The sequence below is a fragment of the Talpa europaea genome (assembly GCF_964194135.1).
Source record: "Talpa europaea genome assembly, chromosome: 12".
Lineage (NCBI taxonomy): Eukaryota > Metazoa > Chordata > Mammalia > Eulipotyphla > Talpidae > Talpa > Talpa europaea.
The window spans coordinates 4,556,249-4,571,612 of NC_140079.1; the positions used below are offsets into that span (position 1 = coordinate 4,556,249).

General features: G+C 43.3%; 1 protein-coding gene and 1 pseudogene across 2 annotated transcripts; both read right to left on the bottom strand.

Annotated features, from left to right (window-relative positions):
* Window positions 1-880: 880 nt before the first annotated feature.
* On the bottom strand, window positions 881-1,775 carry LOC311180642 (olfactory receptor 7A10-like; annotated as a pseudogene). Its single transcript has one exon. The product of its transcript is annotated as an olfactory receptor 7A10-like (transcript).
* An 11,284-nt stretch (window positions 1,776-13,059) lies between these two features.
* Window positions 13,060-14,050, bottom strand: LOC311182546 (olfactory receptor 7A10-like; the record flags this gene model as incomplete). The annotated part of the gene is made up of 1 exon (XM_084251416.1): window positions 13,060-14,050. One exon carries the CDS (start codon window positions 14,048-14,050, stop codon window positions 13,211-13,213), a length of 840 nt encoding a protein of 279 aa, XP_084107542.1. The 3' UTR covers window positions 13,060-13,210.
* Window positions 14,051-15,364: the final 1,314 nt, after the last annotated feature.

The following is a 15,364-nucleotide window of genomic DNA, read 5'->3' on the forward strand; positions in this document are numbered from 1 at the left end:
GGAAGTAGTGATAACACCCAAATTTCAAGTGAAAATGACCTACCCTTGACACCCCACTATTTAAATTATTAAAAATCAGAAAAAAAAGGGAAAAATTTCACAGGATGCATGAATAAAAGAGGATTTGCAAAGGCATCCGATGGAGGCTTCCTCAGATTTTTTCCCCAGTCACTCTCCAGGACAGGAGAGGAAGGAAGTGCTCATAATCCAAAACACAAGGACTTCCCGCCAAGAATACTCCACCCTGCAGAATTATTCTAATATGAATGTGAATAAAAGCTTCCCCAGACAGAGAAGTCCATGGAGTTGATCACTGTCACATCTGCCTGCCTGACACTAAGCGGACAAGTATTCTTCTACAAGAAAGAAAAAAATGAAAAAACCCTGAGCAAAATGACATGGACAGGAATATTAGGGGTCAACAACAAAGCATCAAAAGGAAGAAAGTGAAGGACAGAATTAGGTTCAACTGAGTATTAGCCCTGGACACTCATGGATACTTTGATATGACAAGATTATTCTCTAGATAATTCATAAGTTGCTTGTTTTTACCTGAAACAGATGTACATATTTTTCCTTCATATCTTGTAAGGACCCAGTTTATTATTATTGGAAGTACCCAATTTTCTGTTTTAAACATTTTACTGAAGAAAACTTCATTGAGACTATGCTTTACTTAATACTGACCCCTGTTTTCAGACCAGTTAAACATAATTAGGGAAATACAGAAAACATATTTATAACGTAAAAACACTTATATCAAGCTCAATACATAAGACAAACAGATTATCTCTGACTGACTGAGGACAGGATCATGACTGAGTCCGTGGATCATGAGCCCTGCTGCTCCCGATCAGACAATCTGAGGAAGCGGCCCCCGTCATGTTGGGGTTGCTCTGCAGCTGAAGAGCCTCCCCAGGGCCTGCTTTATGTCCCTGTTTCTGAGACTGTAGATGAAGGGGTTCAGCATGGGGGTGACCACCGTGTACATCACCGAGGCGATTGCACTGTCCCTGGAGTCGTGGGTAGCAGCAGAGCTGAGGTACACGCCGAGCGCCGTCCCGTAGAACAGGGAGACCACGGAGAGGTGAGACCCGCAGGTGGAGAAGGCTTTGTACCTGCCGCTCGCTGAGGAGATTTTCAAAACAGAGGACACAATCTTAGAGTAGGAGAAAAGGATGCCACTTGAGAGGAATGACCCCCACAACCCCCGTTGCTAGATACATCACCAGCTCATTGAGGAAGGTGTCAGAACAGGCAAGCTGGACCACCTGGTCTAGTTCACAGAAGAAGTGAGGGATTTGCAGCTGTGAGCAGAAGGACAGTCGCAAAACAAGTAAGCTGTGTAACAGAGATTGCAGAAGACTTAACACCCAGGATGCAAGAAGCAGGAGGCCACAGAACTGGGGCTTCATGATGACCATGTAGTGCAGGGGATGGCAGATGGCCACAAACCGGTCATAGGCCATGGCTGTCAGGAGGAAGTTGTCCACTCCTCCAAAGTATATGTAGAAAAACACCTGGCTGAGACAGCCCGCGTAGGTTATGGCTTTGTTCTGTGTCTGGATGTTCAGCAGCATCTTGGGGACGGTGGTGGAGGTGAAGCCGATGTCGGCAAAGGACAGGTTGGCGAGGAAGAAGTACATGGGGGTGTGCAGGTGGGGGTCCGTGACGATGGCCAGGATGATGAGGAGATTCCCAGTGACCGTGACCAAGTACATGGCCAAGAATGCCCAGAAGAGGAGGGGCTGCAGCGAGGCCTCTTCTGAGAGCCCCAGGAGGGTGAACGCTGTGGGGTGGGTTTGGTTTCCTGGCGCCAGGTCGCTGGTGAGCCTGGGGGATGGAGACAGAAGTGATGTCAACTTAACCACAGCACAGACATCAAGGAATGAGTTTAAATGGTGTGATTTCATTTTAAATACATTCAGTGAATCAATTTCATGTTACTGAGCTAGTGCCTGTTCCCTGTTGCTGAAAATAATGAGCCATGGGTACATCTAAAAAAACATTTTTCCAAGTTGAAATTTTCTTTTAAAATTTCCTGAGTTCTTCTTTTAAATATGTTTGACCAATTGTATTATCCAAATATTGCTGGAATCATGGAGGAAAAGCAGTGAGATCGACTTTGAAGTATCCTAGCTCTGGGGCCCCCCTGATGGCCTAGGGGTTATGTCTCATGGCTTCCACCGGGACAGTCTGTGTTTGATCCCCGGCCAGGGAGCTGACCCCGGCGCAGACCTCTCCTGATTTGGCAACTGTTCCCTCAGGAGTGTCCTTCAGTAGATCGGCCTGTCCTGCTTCCCACTCATGTCTCTAGCGAGTCTTCTCACTCCCTGCACCTCTAGCCTGCACTCCAGTTCTATGCGCACGGAATTAGTGAACAAATTTTTTTTCGAGGAAAGAAGAAAAAGGAAAATCCTAGCCCCAAACAAGTTTTCTTCTAAGTATGTGTGTGGTCTCGGTAAATGATATTTCATATGGTGATTATTATTGTTAAGAAAAAGAATGCAGTTGGATGAAGAGGTGGATTCTAGAGGAAAGTTGACAATCACTTCCGATTATGAGACTTTGAACAAAAAAATCTGAAGTCAATGGGATTTTTAATATGAAGGTCTTATCACGTGGCAACAATATATCCATGAGAAGAACATTCGGGTTTGGGGAAATAGCCAGGAAAAGATGTCAGTACAGGAGCCTTCCTGGCACAGTTACCGAACCAGAAGTAGGGGTGTGACAGGAGGGGGCGCTCCAGGTTGGGGGTGAGATGAGAGAGGTTGGCAGGACGTCCCGACTTCCTGAGGCCTTGGAATTTCCTGCACATGACGTTGTACATTTGCTGATCTTCTAATGTGTAAATTGTGTTACATGTGCTGTGCCTAAGTGTGTGTATTATGTATCACATATATAAATTATCTGTAATTGAATCCGTCTATAAACTATAATTTGTTTCTCTCCCATTTCATCTAAATTCTGAATGCTAGCATACAGAGGACATCTTTAACTTTGGGATAGATGTCTAATCTGTGCTTCCTCTACCTCCCCTCAGGATTATTTTCTTTCTTTCTGCCACACACACTTTCTGATCCACACTTAGGGCATTTTGTCCTGTGCATTGAGGGAGAGCTGACAACTGGAAATTGCTATGGACAGCGAAAATGGGGAGTGTTTTGCTTTGCAAAGTATCAGCTGTGCAGAATTGTTATAAAGAAAGATGCTATTTTCTTCTGCATTTTAAAACACTGGATACCAAAAGAAACAGAACCTTGGCTATTGTCTCCTTATTTATTTATACATTTTTTTTGTAACCGAGGGAATATCGGGGTACCCCCAGCAGGTATTGCCACCATAGTGCGCCCACACCCACTCACCCATATTCACCACTGCAGACCATTGTGCTTCCTCCCGCCTTGTTCTTCCCCTTCCCCCAGCCTCCCCCTTTGGTGTCTCAGCTCTGTAGTCAGCTGTCAAGGGTTAAGCCCAGCTAGTCTTAATCTGTTAATTTAGTTACTTTATATTCCACATTATCAGTCACACCATCTGATATTTATCTTTCCCATGACTTAGTTCAGCTAGCTTCATGATTTCAAGCTCCACCCATGTTGCCACAGATGGCATAGGTTTGTCTTTTTGATTGCTGAGTAGTATTCCACTGTGTGTATATACTACATCTTCTTGATCTATTCATATGTTAGGATGTTTCAACTACAATAAATAGTGCTGCAATAAATATGGGAGTACAAGTTTTTTTTCAAATTAGTTTTTTGAATTTGTGGACAGATGCCTAGGAGTGGAATGACTGGGTCAAATGGCAGATTCATGTTTACTGTGTGAGACGCGTCCTCACTGCTGTCTGTGAGGGCTGGACCAGGCTGCACTCCCACCCGTGGCGACTGTGGCCCACTGCCCTGCATGTGAACAGCATCCTGTCAGGGTCAGTTCCTTTGTACCATCTGCTTCTTGGCAGGTCCCAGTTACCCTCAACTCTGACTGGAAAAAGCTGATTGGGAGATAAATGAGTAGATGATGAATACAACTAGAGTTTAATAGTAACAGTGACAGGGTCTCACAACAAGTTTGGTGATGTATCAGTGACCAGAAATCTGCCATAGGAAAATTTGTTCTTGTTTATATCGATGAACTTATGATAAAATTGGTTTTGTGATATATCATTTCTCTTAAAGTTGCAGTTTCCCAGACTATCTCCATGATAGTAAGTGAGAAATTAATGTATTCACTATACTCTGACACCTCACTCTGATTTCCTTTAGTTGGGAATAGTAGATAAATAAATGCATATTGCATGAGCTAGATGAACAATATGGTCTCACAAAAATAATGACAAGTTGAGAAAGACAGACAGGGAAATGCTAAAATAGTTTGGAGAACACGCAAGAGGAATTTTCATATCCTGAGACTCACCGCCATTAGGGGGTCAGACTGGGTTTACATGAATGAAGTAGCATAAAACAAACAAAGCCCATAGGAAAAGGTGCGAGTACATTGTCTGAACACACCGTGGCCATTGATTAACAGTTCTCGTCCATCACTTGTGTATACCTGTGTACGTGTGTGTGTCATTTCTGTATGTATGTGCAGGTAGGTGAGCTACATCACAGAGTGAAGACAGGTCTGACTTTAGGCCACAGTAAGAAGAATCTGGCATCCATTGCATATAGGAGAGACGTATGTAAAAGGTCAGTTCTTGCTAATGAGGAGAGACCATGTGATGAGGCCCCAACTGAAGGGCCAGGCCAGGTAGAGAACAGTTCCTTGGACACCAGGGTTCCCAGGCCAACTGATCCGCTGTCACTCCACTCGCCTGTAATGGGGTTGACAGTGGGATCCTGATCTGAGTGTTGTTTTTGTACCTGTTCGCACTTAAGTGACCACACACTGTGACATGATGAAGTAGTGAGTGAGATTGTCCCTTCTCTGGTTTTTCATTTTTGTAGAATTGATTCTTTTCTTTTTCTTGGGCTTTTATATGCATACAAGAGCTGAGGTACAGGCCAGGTTTGGGGGGAGAGAGGATTCACCAGAGACACAACAGCTAGATGTACTGAAATACACTGCTGAGGGGAGCAGCAGGAGAGACAGAAGAGGTCTGCCACGCCATGTGGGTTTCTCCCTGGCCAGCCGGGAATTGAACTTGGGAATCGAACTCATGCTGCAGAGGCTGCAGATTGCTTCACAGTGCGGTGCTTAACCCCTTGCGCCACCAGGGAGACCCTTAGACTTTGGGTTTTGATCTCTCTTTGACACAGATAAATTGGTCCTTGTTTTGCTCCTCGTCCAACAAGCAGTGTCCTCCCCAGACAATATTCCGTAAAATCCTGCTCATGTCCCAACAGTCTGTCCCTTTCCTCCGTGTTGTTTATTCCTGAGACCATCATATCCCACACGCGCTATTTCCTTGTGCTCAACCCTCTCTAGCATAATGAAACATCCACATGAGCAGGGATGTCAGCTAGTTTCCCCACTTTTGTTATTTGATTGTATAGAGACTATGTCAAGGAATTTAATTCATAAAATAAATGAAACAGCAGGAAAAATAAAGTCTGGTTAAATATAGCAGATCAGCATGAATGCATTAAGCACAATGGAGCACAAATCTAAGACCTTGTGAAGAAAAGATATTAACAAGACTTAATCACATCCACTGGTTCTCTAAAACATAAATTGGCAAAGACTTAAAATGAAAAATAGTAAATCACACTCTTTCCAAGCAGTGAAAAATGCAGATCCAAGATTATTTCTACCTAGATAAACAAAAATGGATTCCAATATACTTGAGGGAAATATCATTTGTCATTTGAATACAGAAGAATGTGATCCAGGAGAGGGGAAGGTGGGGGCTGTTTTTAGGAACAAATTGTCTACCCCTTTGTCCCTTTGTCTCTCTTGTATGCAGAATCTTTTCAGTTTATGTAGCACCACGTGTGGCTTCCTGATTTTTCAAGTTACTCAGGAAGTCATTGCCTATGCAAATACCAGAGAACGCCTAAATATGTGCTTTCCAGAGAAGACACCTAGATGGGCAGCAAGCATATGAGGGGATTCTCAGGATCACTCACCAGGGAAATGCAAATCCTAACCAGGAGCTGTCACCTCACAGCTGCTGACAGAGCAACCAGGGAGATGACCAAAGGTCAGCACTGGGAGTGGGGCACAGAGAACCCTGGGGTGCTGTCGGTGGCTAACACCCCTTCAGCCATGGTGGAAAAGAGAATAGAGGTGCCTCAAATAGCAAAGTTAGACCCCCCCATGTTCTGTTCATGCATGTACAAAGGCGATGAAAACATGACACCAAAAGCTATCCACACCCCTTGTTTATTGAGCCAAAATTTAGAAATAACCTATGAGGCCATCAGTGGACAAATAAAGAAAATAATGTGTACACGTATAGATATATGGGCTCTCTCTCTCTTTCTCTCTCTATAAATATATATATGTATATGTAATTGATCTTAATTTTCCACATAAATATACATGGATTTTGTAAAACTTACAATGTGTAATATACACACAGGATTTTGCGTGGTTATAACACACATTCTTTGTAATAATATATGAGCTACTACTATTCAGTGAAGAAAAAGGACACCCTGTCTTTTGCGACAACACAAGCACCTGAGAACATTCTGCTCCATGACAGAAGTAGAGAGCTACCCATCCTGTAAATCACTTCTGTGTGTGGTCCTTACAGAGGCTTGAATTGGTTACATGGATGGGGGTGGGGAATTTGGTAGGAGTTGGTTCTGGATACACACTTGAAGCTGCTGGATGAGTAAGGTTCTGGAATCTACTGCACTGTGACATAATCAACAGTACTTTCTTATAACCTTCCAAGTGGCCGAGAGATTATTTCTGAATCGTTTTGTGACAAAACTGAATATGAAATGCATGTAGTGATGGAGGGGGTAGCTAGTACTACAGTGGTAATCATATTGCAATATAGAAATATATCAAATCAAAATTATTTTCTCAACTTACATACTGTTTCATTTCAATTAAATCTCAATGATAATGCATCAGATCAAATCAAAATGTGAGATGTAGTAATGAGGAAAAGCAGATGTGACATGAACACAAGGCGTATAATAGGTTATTACTACTAAGAATGCAAGAAAACAGCCAATGTTTAAAATACATAATGGGACACAGTAGGATCTGCCGAGCCCCACACAAAATTGAAAACCCTCAACATTTTGTCCAACCATCTCCACATATGTGGGGGAATTGAGTGCAAAGCACTTATTTTGAAAAACTCCAATTCTGTTTGAATATTTGAATCACAAACCAGAATAAAAAATCAGAACCTGTACATCCATGAACACTAAGAATGAGCACAATTTATAATTGAAAAAAGCAAAATTCTAACAAGCAAAACTGTGCAGATTTGCCAGTGCTAGAGTGGTTGCAAAGTAAAACTATTTAGTCTCCCCCAACTGACATTAAAGAAAAGGATGACTTCTGTGGCACCTGCTGTGAGGGACACTACACACTGTTCCTCTCCTCAGCTGCTCTGTGAGGTCATCCGCCCCCATTACCCTGGATCTCTCCAACACAGATGCCCTGCTCATCACCCCATCCACCCCCGTCATCCTCTTCATATTTAACACTTTATTTCCTGCTGCCTCAACTCCAAACCTTCTTCGCTGTGTCCTAACTTTACTGGAACCACGTTAAACCTCCCACTCTTCCTTTAGTCTCATCCTAACAGATTTTCCTTCCTGTCTCTTCACTCTCAGCACCATCTCTGTATTGTTGAGAGCAGTGGGCAGTTTTGAGTCACAAATTAAGTAAATTAATTATAAATTGATGAGTCAGTCAAGCAAGAGAACAAGGGAACCTCTTGTCCCTGGGCCTGGTTTGATCTCTGTGACCTGAGGCAGAACTTCCCAGTTTGCATTTTCCCTGGATCTGTCCCAAGTGCCTGCTGGGCTCTGAGACTCACCTGGGTGGGGGCTGTGAGGGGGGCTTTTCCATGTAGCCTTGTGAGTCCCTCGTGGACGCTTGAGGATGGATCTGGGCTGTGTCACAGACAGGATCTCAGGAGGGTGCCAAGGGCTGGTCCCTGGGCAGAGGTCGGGCTCCACAGACAGGAATCATGTCCTCTCCGGGCCCAGGTTGGACAGTCTGAGGGACCGAGGGAGACAGGGTATTTACCGCCCTCCACGCGGTCTCATTAGCCACACCTCACTCTCCTGCTCCAAGCTCTGAGCTCATGATTTCCCTGTAGACACTGGACTGAACAAAAGGAAAGTTCCTTAATGATTCTCTGATCCCAAGAGACTAGATTAGATGTCAAGTGCATCCAGTTTTGTTACTCTTTTGCCAGCTCTGGTGGCTGCCCACAAATTCCACTCCTGACTGTGGGCGTCACCATTCTCACAGGTCACCATCCTCATCCCCAGCAGCAGTTGTCTGAGCAAACTCTAAATCATGCCCAGGCTTCCCTGCCAAGCAGGGTCCGTGACAGCCCCTGGTGAGGCAGGAGCAGGCATGACAGCGAACTCCAGTGAGGGTCTCCCTTTGCTTTTCCAGCAGCCAGAGGAACGGCTTGTAGTTCCTTTTGTTGGACTCCTGTCAGTACTGAAAGTTCTTCTTTTGGAAGACAATCGATTTTCCTTAACTTTTCTGTCCTTAATGTCCACTTTATTGCCACAAAACACAGTAGGGATGTTTTTACACCCCGTACCAGGGCTCTGTGCAAGTCAGGCACGCTTTTGAAAATAACTTGTTACGTCTGACAATCTAACGGCACACTCGCTGGGACTAATATCCTCTCTCCGTCCACCAGACGTCTCCCGACCAGCTGAGTAGCTCATGTTGAACTTGACACGTCTCTGTGGGTGTGGAACAGGAGAGGATGGACCTCAACACCCCAGGTTCTTTGTATGACTTTATCAGAATTATGCTGTGCAAATATATATCCTCCCTTTAGGAGGCTGTCTTAGTGTTGTAGTGATGTTTTCTTTTACTGTACAGAATCATTTGGTATACAGTCCCAATTATTTATATTTGCTTTTATTTCCCTTGCTGCTACAGATGAATCCACAAACACATCTGAAATTTATATTGTAGAGTGTTTTGTCCATGTTTTCTTCTATGTGTGTTATGGTTTGGGGTCTTACATGAAAGACTTTTATATTCATTTTGAATTGGTTTTTGTGTGTTGGAGATGGAGTCATCTAGTTTCTTGCTTCTGCATGTGTGTCCAGTTTTCCCAATACCATTTCCTGAAGAGGCTTCTTGCTCCAGTGTATGTTGGCTCCTATTTTGTTGAGTAACTGTTCCTATAAGTCAGGTTTGTTTCTGGGTCTTGATTCTATCCCATTGTTCCAGACCATTTTAATCATCCAGGATTGTTTTACTTATTATAGCTTTATAGTATAGTTTGAAGTCTGGTTTAAGTCTGGTTTAATAATGACGTTTTCCCTTTTTTGGTCAGATTTGCTTTGCTGTCCAGGGTCTTCTGTGGTTCTATATGAATTTCAGTAATGTATGTTTTAATCCTTAAAGTGTGCACTGATAATTCCATGTGATTTCGTTGACTCTGTGTAGTGCTTTGTGGAGGATGTTCATTGTGGCCACATTGATTCTTCCAGTCCATGAACAAGAAGTAACTTTACATTTCTTTGTGTCCTTTTGTATCTCTTTTGACAGTCTTCTAGTTTTCTTTAAACAGGCCCTCCACATCCTTTGTTAAGTTTACTAACTAGGTATTTAACTTTTATTTATTTTGTTTTTTTTTTGTAAGTGGGATCACTTTCTTGATTTTTTTCTCACCTAACTCATTGTTTATATATAGGAAGGGAGCTGATTTTGTGTTTATATCTTGCCACCTTAACTGAACTGGTTTATTATATCGTTAGATCCAAATCCAGGTATGCTGAAATACCTAAAATACTAACCACTATTTACAAGCACTTGTCTCAAAACATCCATGTGAATATTGGTTTATTATTCCCACACTATTAGATAAGAGAAAACTGACTTAGGGCCATCTTTTAAATAAATAATTTAAGAAAGATATTCAATCTTGTGTTACCTTATGTGTATTATGTATAAAAGGACCCATGTAGTATGTGTGCCTAATTTTTTATGGCTATTCCAATTCAGTAATTTCACATTTTATTTTATACTGCAAAATAACTTTATTATTCACTTTGAAACATAAGTTAATTTTAATATAAAGCTATTTATTAAAGGAGACACTCCCATTGAATTCTTTCCATTTCCTTTGAGTTTAGCTTTCAATTTATTACACTGAAGTAACCTTGCATTATAACATTATATACATTTCAGATATGCATGATTATTAATCAACATAGGTATATGCAACATTTAGTTCACTGCTAAAAGTTCAAATTTGGGCCTCTCCTGGTGGTGCAGGTGGTTGAGCACAGCGCTGTGAAGCTGACCGCAGCCTAGCAGTGCCGGTTTGATCCCGCCTGGCCAGCGAGGGTCCCACGTGGCGCAGCAGACCTCTCCTGTCTCTCCTGCTGCTCCCCTCAGCAGTGTCTGTCATCAGTCTGCCTGTTCTGTTCCCTGCTTTGTCTCTGGTGAATCCTCTCACCCTCCCGCGCATCTGGCCTGTACCCCGGTTCTTGTATAAATGAATTGAAAAAAAAAAAGAAATATATTTTTTTAAAAAGTTCAAATTTAACTTTCATTATACCATTGTCCTCAGTTTCTGATTTAAACACCTCCCTTACCCCATCTTTCTGTTAGCCACTAATTGTTCTTATTTAGTTTTATTCTTATGATCTGTTTATTTGTTTCCTTTATCACACATGAGTGAAATCATGGTATTTGACTTTCTCTGCTTGGCTTATTTCAGTAAGGATAATCTGTTGTTGCAAATGGCACAATGTCATCTTTATAATATCTAAATAAATAAATAGTTTTCCATTATCTACATGTACCACATCATTTTTGCCATTTGTCGATAAGTGGTTCTGCCTCTTGACTATTGCAAATTCCACTGCAGTGAACATGGGTGACACACACACACCTCTTTGAATTAGTAGTTTTTGTGTGTATTTTCCAGCTACATACTCAGAAGAAGACAATTGGATTATAGGGAACTGATATTCCTCCATTTTTGAAGGATTTCCATACTGCTTCCAGAACAGATGCACAAGTTTCTCTTCCATCAATTTTACATAAGTGTTTCCTCTTCCGACGGGGACCCTGTGAGCTCAGTGACCAGCACAGGAAAGGAAATCCGCACACTCTACCAGAGTGAGGAGGTCAGAGTTTTCAGGCAGAGCCCAGATGGCTTCATCATGGATCCCAAAGCAGAAAAAGGACGGGTGGGGCAGAGAACACAGCACTTCTTTGCAAAGTAGCAAGCAGACTTGCAGCATTTGCAAACTGGGTCCCTCAATGGACAGCAGGGCCTGTGGCTGTGTTGTGGTCATTCCCTGTGGCCACTGCCTGTGGCCACAGCTGTGCAATGGGCATACACCCACGTAGGTGCCCCCTTCATGTCCAGGCCAGCTGAGTCCAAAGTTTGAACCCTGTGGACTAGACCCAGCTCCAGTCACCAGGAGACTCAATCCGTGGCAGGAACAACTATAGGGAGGTGGGGAGAGAAGTTATGACAACTGAAGACCAATTGGAGCTTCTGTGGACAGAGGGGAGGAGGTGGAGGTGACAGAGTTCACTTCTCAAGAAACTGAGACAGATCTTAAGTCCCAGACTCCCCACTGCCCACCTCACCCCAAGGTGAGCTAGAAGAGAAACAATCAAACTGACCCCCAGGACCCCAGCTGTCACCTGGAAATGAGGTGACATCAATACTCAGAAATCAAGGAACATCCGAGCACAGGAAGGGAAAAAAGTAGCAGAACAGAAGTTCTCTTTCCTAACTACAGGAAAGAGAAGCAGAGGAGTCAAAGCGACGTGGAGTAACATTAAATACACCCATGAGCTATGGGAGGTGACTCAGGGCAGACAGGCAGGTGCGAGACCTTGGAAAGTAGATAAAAGAACCGGAGGGTCTTCACCAAAGAGATGGACAATATTAAGACACACAAAAGTGTCTGAATGTAAATAAACACGATACAGAAAATGTTTCAAATAGAATTAAACTGGCAAACAAATTTACTTAAGAAATAGAGGATCCACATATATAAATCACCCAGTTAGGAAAACAGAGAGAAATGAGACAAGGACACAGGAAAAATAAGGAAATGCTACAATGTCAGACGCAATTAGAAGTGGAAACATAAGGATAGTGGACAATCCAGAAGATGAAGAAAGAAGAGAGGAGGGATTCTTCTCCAAAAAATCATAGCTGAGAATTATCCAACCTAAAGAATGAAATAAGCAGGAATGTCCAGGACGTAGAGATGACACCCGGATTTCAAATTGAAAATGACCTGCACCCGACACCGCACTGTTAAGTTATAAAAAATCACGGAAAAGAGAAGAATTTACAGGAGGCCTGAGTAAAAGATCATTTGCAAAGGCCCCAAATGAGGCTCTCCTCTGATTTTCCCCTGTCCATCCCCAGGAAAGAAGAGGAATGAATGCAAGGACTTCCAGCCAAGAATACTCTATCCTACAGAATTATTCAAATATAAATGTCAATAAAAGCTTCCCAGACAGAGAAGCCAGTGGAGTTTATCACTGTCTGGTCTGCCTGCCTGACAGTAAAAGCTGACAAGAGTTCTTCTGTAAGGGAGAAAAACTGAGCCTTAGCTCACAAAGCCCTGAGCAAAAACACATGAACAGTAATATTACGGGTCTACACAGAATCACCGAAAGAATGGAAGTAAAGGACAGAAATCAGGGACAGCTGAATATTGATCCTGAACACGCCTGGATACTGTGATATGACAAGATTTTTCTGCAGATCATCAGTAAGTTGCTTGTTTTTACCTGACACAGTTGTTCATCTTTTTCCTCCATTTGTTTATATTATTTTGTAAATGCCAACTTTTTGTTTTAAACATTTTCCTAAAGAAAACTTCAAGTACACTATACTTTTGTTAGTACTGACTCCAGTATTTAGAGCAGTTAAAAATAATTAAGGATATACAAAAGCATGTTTATAATGTATAAAAAAACTGATATCAAACTCTGTACATAACACAAACACAGATTATCTCTGACTAACTGATGACAGGATCATGACTTAGTCCATGGAATGTGAGCCCTGCTGCTCTCGACCTGACATCTGAGGGCAGAAACAACATCACGTTGGGGTTGCTCTGCAGCTGAAGAGCCTCCCCAGGGCCTGCTTTATGTCCCTGTTTCTGAGACTGTAGATGAAGGGGTTCAGCATGGGGGTGACCACCATGTACATCACCGAGGCAACTGCACTGTCCCTGGAGTCGTGGGTAGCAGCAGAGCTGAGGTACACGCCGAGCCCCGTCCCATAGAACAGGGAGACCACGGAGAGGTGAGACCCGCAGGTGGAGAAGGCTTTGTACCTGCCGCTCGCTGAGGAGAGTTTCAAAACAGAGGACACAATCTTAGAGTAGGAGAAAAGGATGCCACTGAGAGGAATGATCCCCACAACCCCCGTTGCTAGATACATCACCAGCTCATTGAGGAATGTGTCAGAACAGGCAAGCTGGACCACCTGGTTCAGTTCACAGAAGAAGTGAGGGATTTGCAGCTGTGAGCAGAAGGACAGTCGCAAAACCATTAAGCTGTGTAACAGAGAATCCAGAAGACTTAACACCCAGGATGCAAGGAGCAGGAGGCCACAGAACTTGGGGTTCATGATGACCGTGTAGTGCAGGGGATGGCAGATGGCCACAAACCTGTCATAGGCCATGGCTGTCAGGAGGAAGTTGTCCACACCTGCAAAGAGTAATGAGAAAAACAGCTGGCTGAGGCAGCCCGCGTAGGTTATGGCTTTGTTCTGTGTCTGGATGTTCAGCAGCATCTTGGGGACGGTGGTGGAGGTGAAGCCGATGTCGGCAAAGGACAGGTTGGCGAGGAAGAAGTACATGGGGGTGTGCAGGTGGGGGTCCGTGACGCTGGCCAGGATGATGAGGAGATTCCCCATGACCGTGACCAAGTACATGGCCAAGAATGCCCAGAAGAGGAGGGGCTGCAGCGAGGCCTCTTCTGAGAGCCCCAGGAGGGTGAACGCTGTGGGGTGGGTTTGGTTTCCTGGCGCCAGGTCGCTGGTGAGCCTGGGGGATGGAGACAGAAGTGATGTCAACTTAACCACAGCAGAGCAATCCAGAAATGAAGTTAAATAGGGTGATATTATTTTAAATACATTTAGTTAATCAATTTCATTTCTTAGAGCTAGTACCTGTTACCCAAAATTTTAAAGGCTGTTAAGTGACTCACCTCCTGAAACTGAAAATAATTAGCCATTCTTACATCTAATGTAAACGTATATCCAAGTCAAAATTTTCTTTGAAAATGTCCTAATACTTTCTTTTAAATACATTTGACCAATTGCATTATACAAATATTGTTGGAATCATGGAGAAAAAACAGTGAGACTGACTTTGAAAAACCCTAGTCCTAGGGTGTCCCTGGTGGCACAGGGGCTAAGTCTCAGGGCCACCACTGGGACTGCCTGAGTATGATCCCCGGCCAGGGAGTGACCCACATGGCGCAGCAGAGCTCTCCTTTTTCCCCGCTGCTCCCCTCAGCAGTGTATTTCGGTAGATCTGCCTGTCCTGCCCTCCACTCTGTCTCTGGTGAGTGCCTCACCCACTGCATCTTTGGCCTGTTTCCTTGTTCTTCTGTGCATGCATAATGAATAAATAATTTTTTTAAAAAGGAAAAATCCAAGCCCCAAGCAAGTTTTCTTCTAAGTATGTGTGTGGTCTCAGGAAAATAATATTTCATATGGTGATTACTATTGTTAGGTAAAATAATGTAGTGGGATGAAGAGTTAGAATCAAGAGGGATCTTCTATAATCACTTCCAATGAACAGACTTTGAACAAAAATATCTGAAGGCAGCAGGATTTGTATATGAAGGAGAAATCACGTGGCAACAATATACGCATGAGAAGAACATTTGGGTTTGGGGAAATAGCCAGAAAAAGATGCAATATAGGAGTGCTTTTTGGCACAGTTACAGATCCACAAAGTAGGGATGTGACCGGAGCGGGTGCTTTGGGTTCGGGGTGAGATGAGAGAGTGGGCAGGAGGCCCTGACATCCTGCTGCCGTGTGAAGTTCCTGCTCATGACACTGTACATTTGCTGATCTTCTAGTGTGTGGACTGTGTTACGTGTGCTGTGTCTAAGTGTGAACATTATGTATTCCATGCATAAATGAGCCCTAATTTAATCCCACCATACACTATAATTTATTTCCCTCATATCTCTTCTGAATTCTGAATGTTTGATTATGGGAGACAGCTTCAACTTG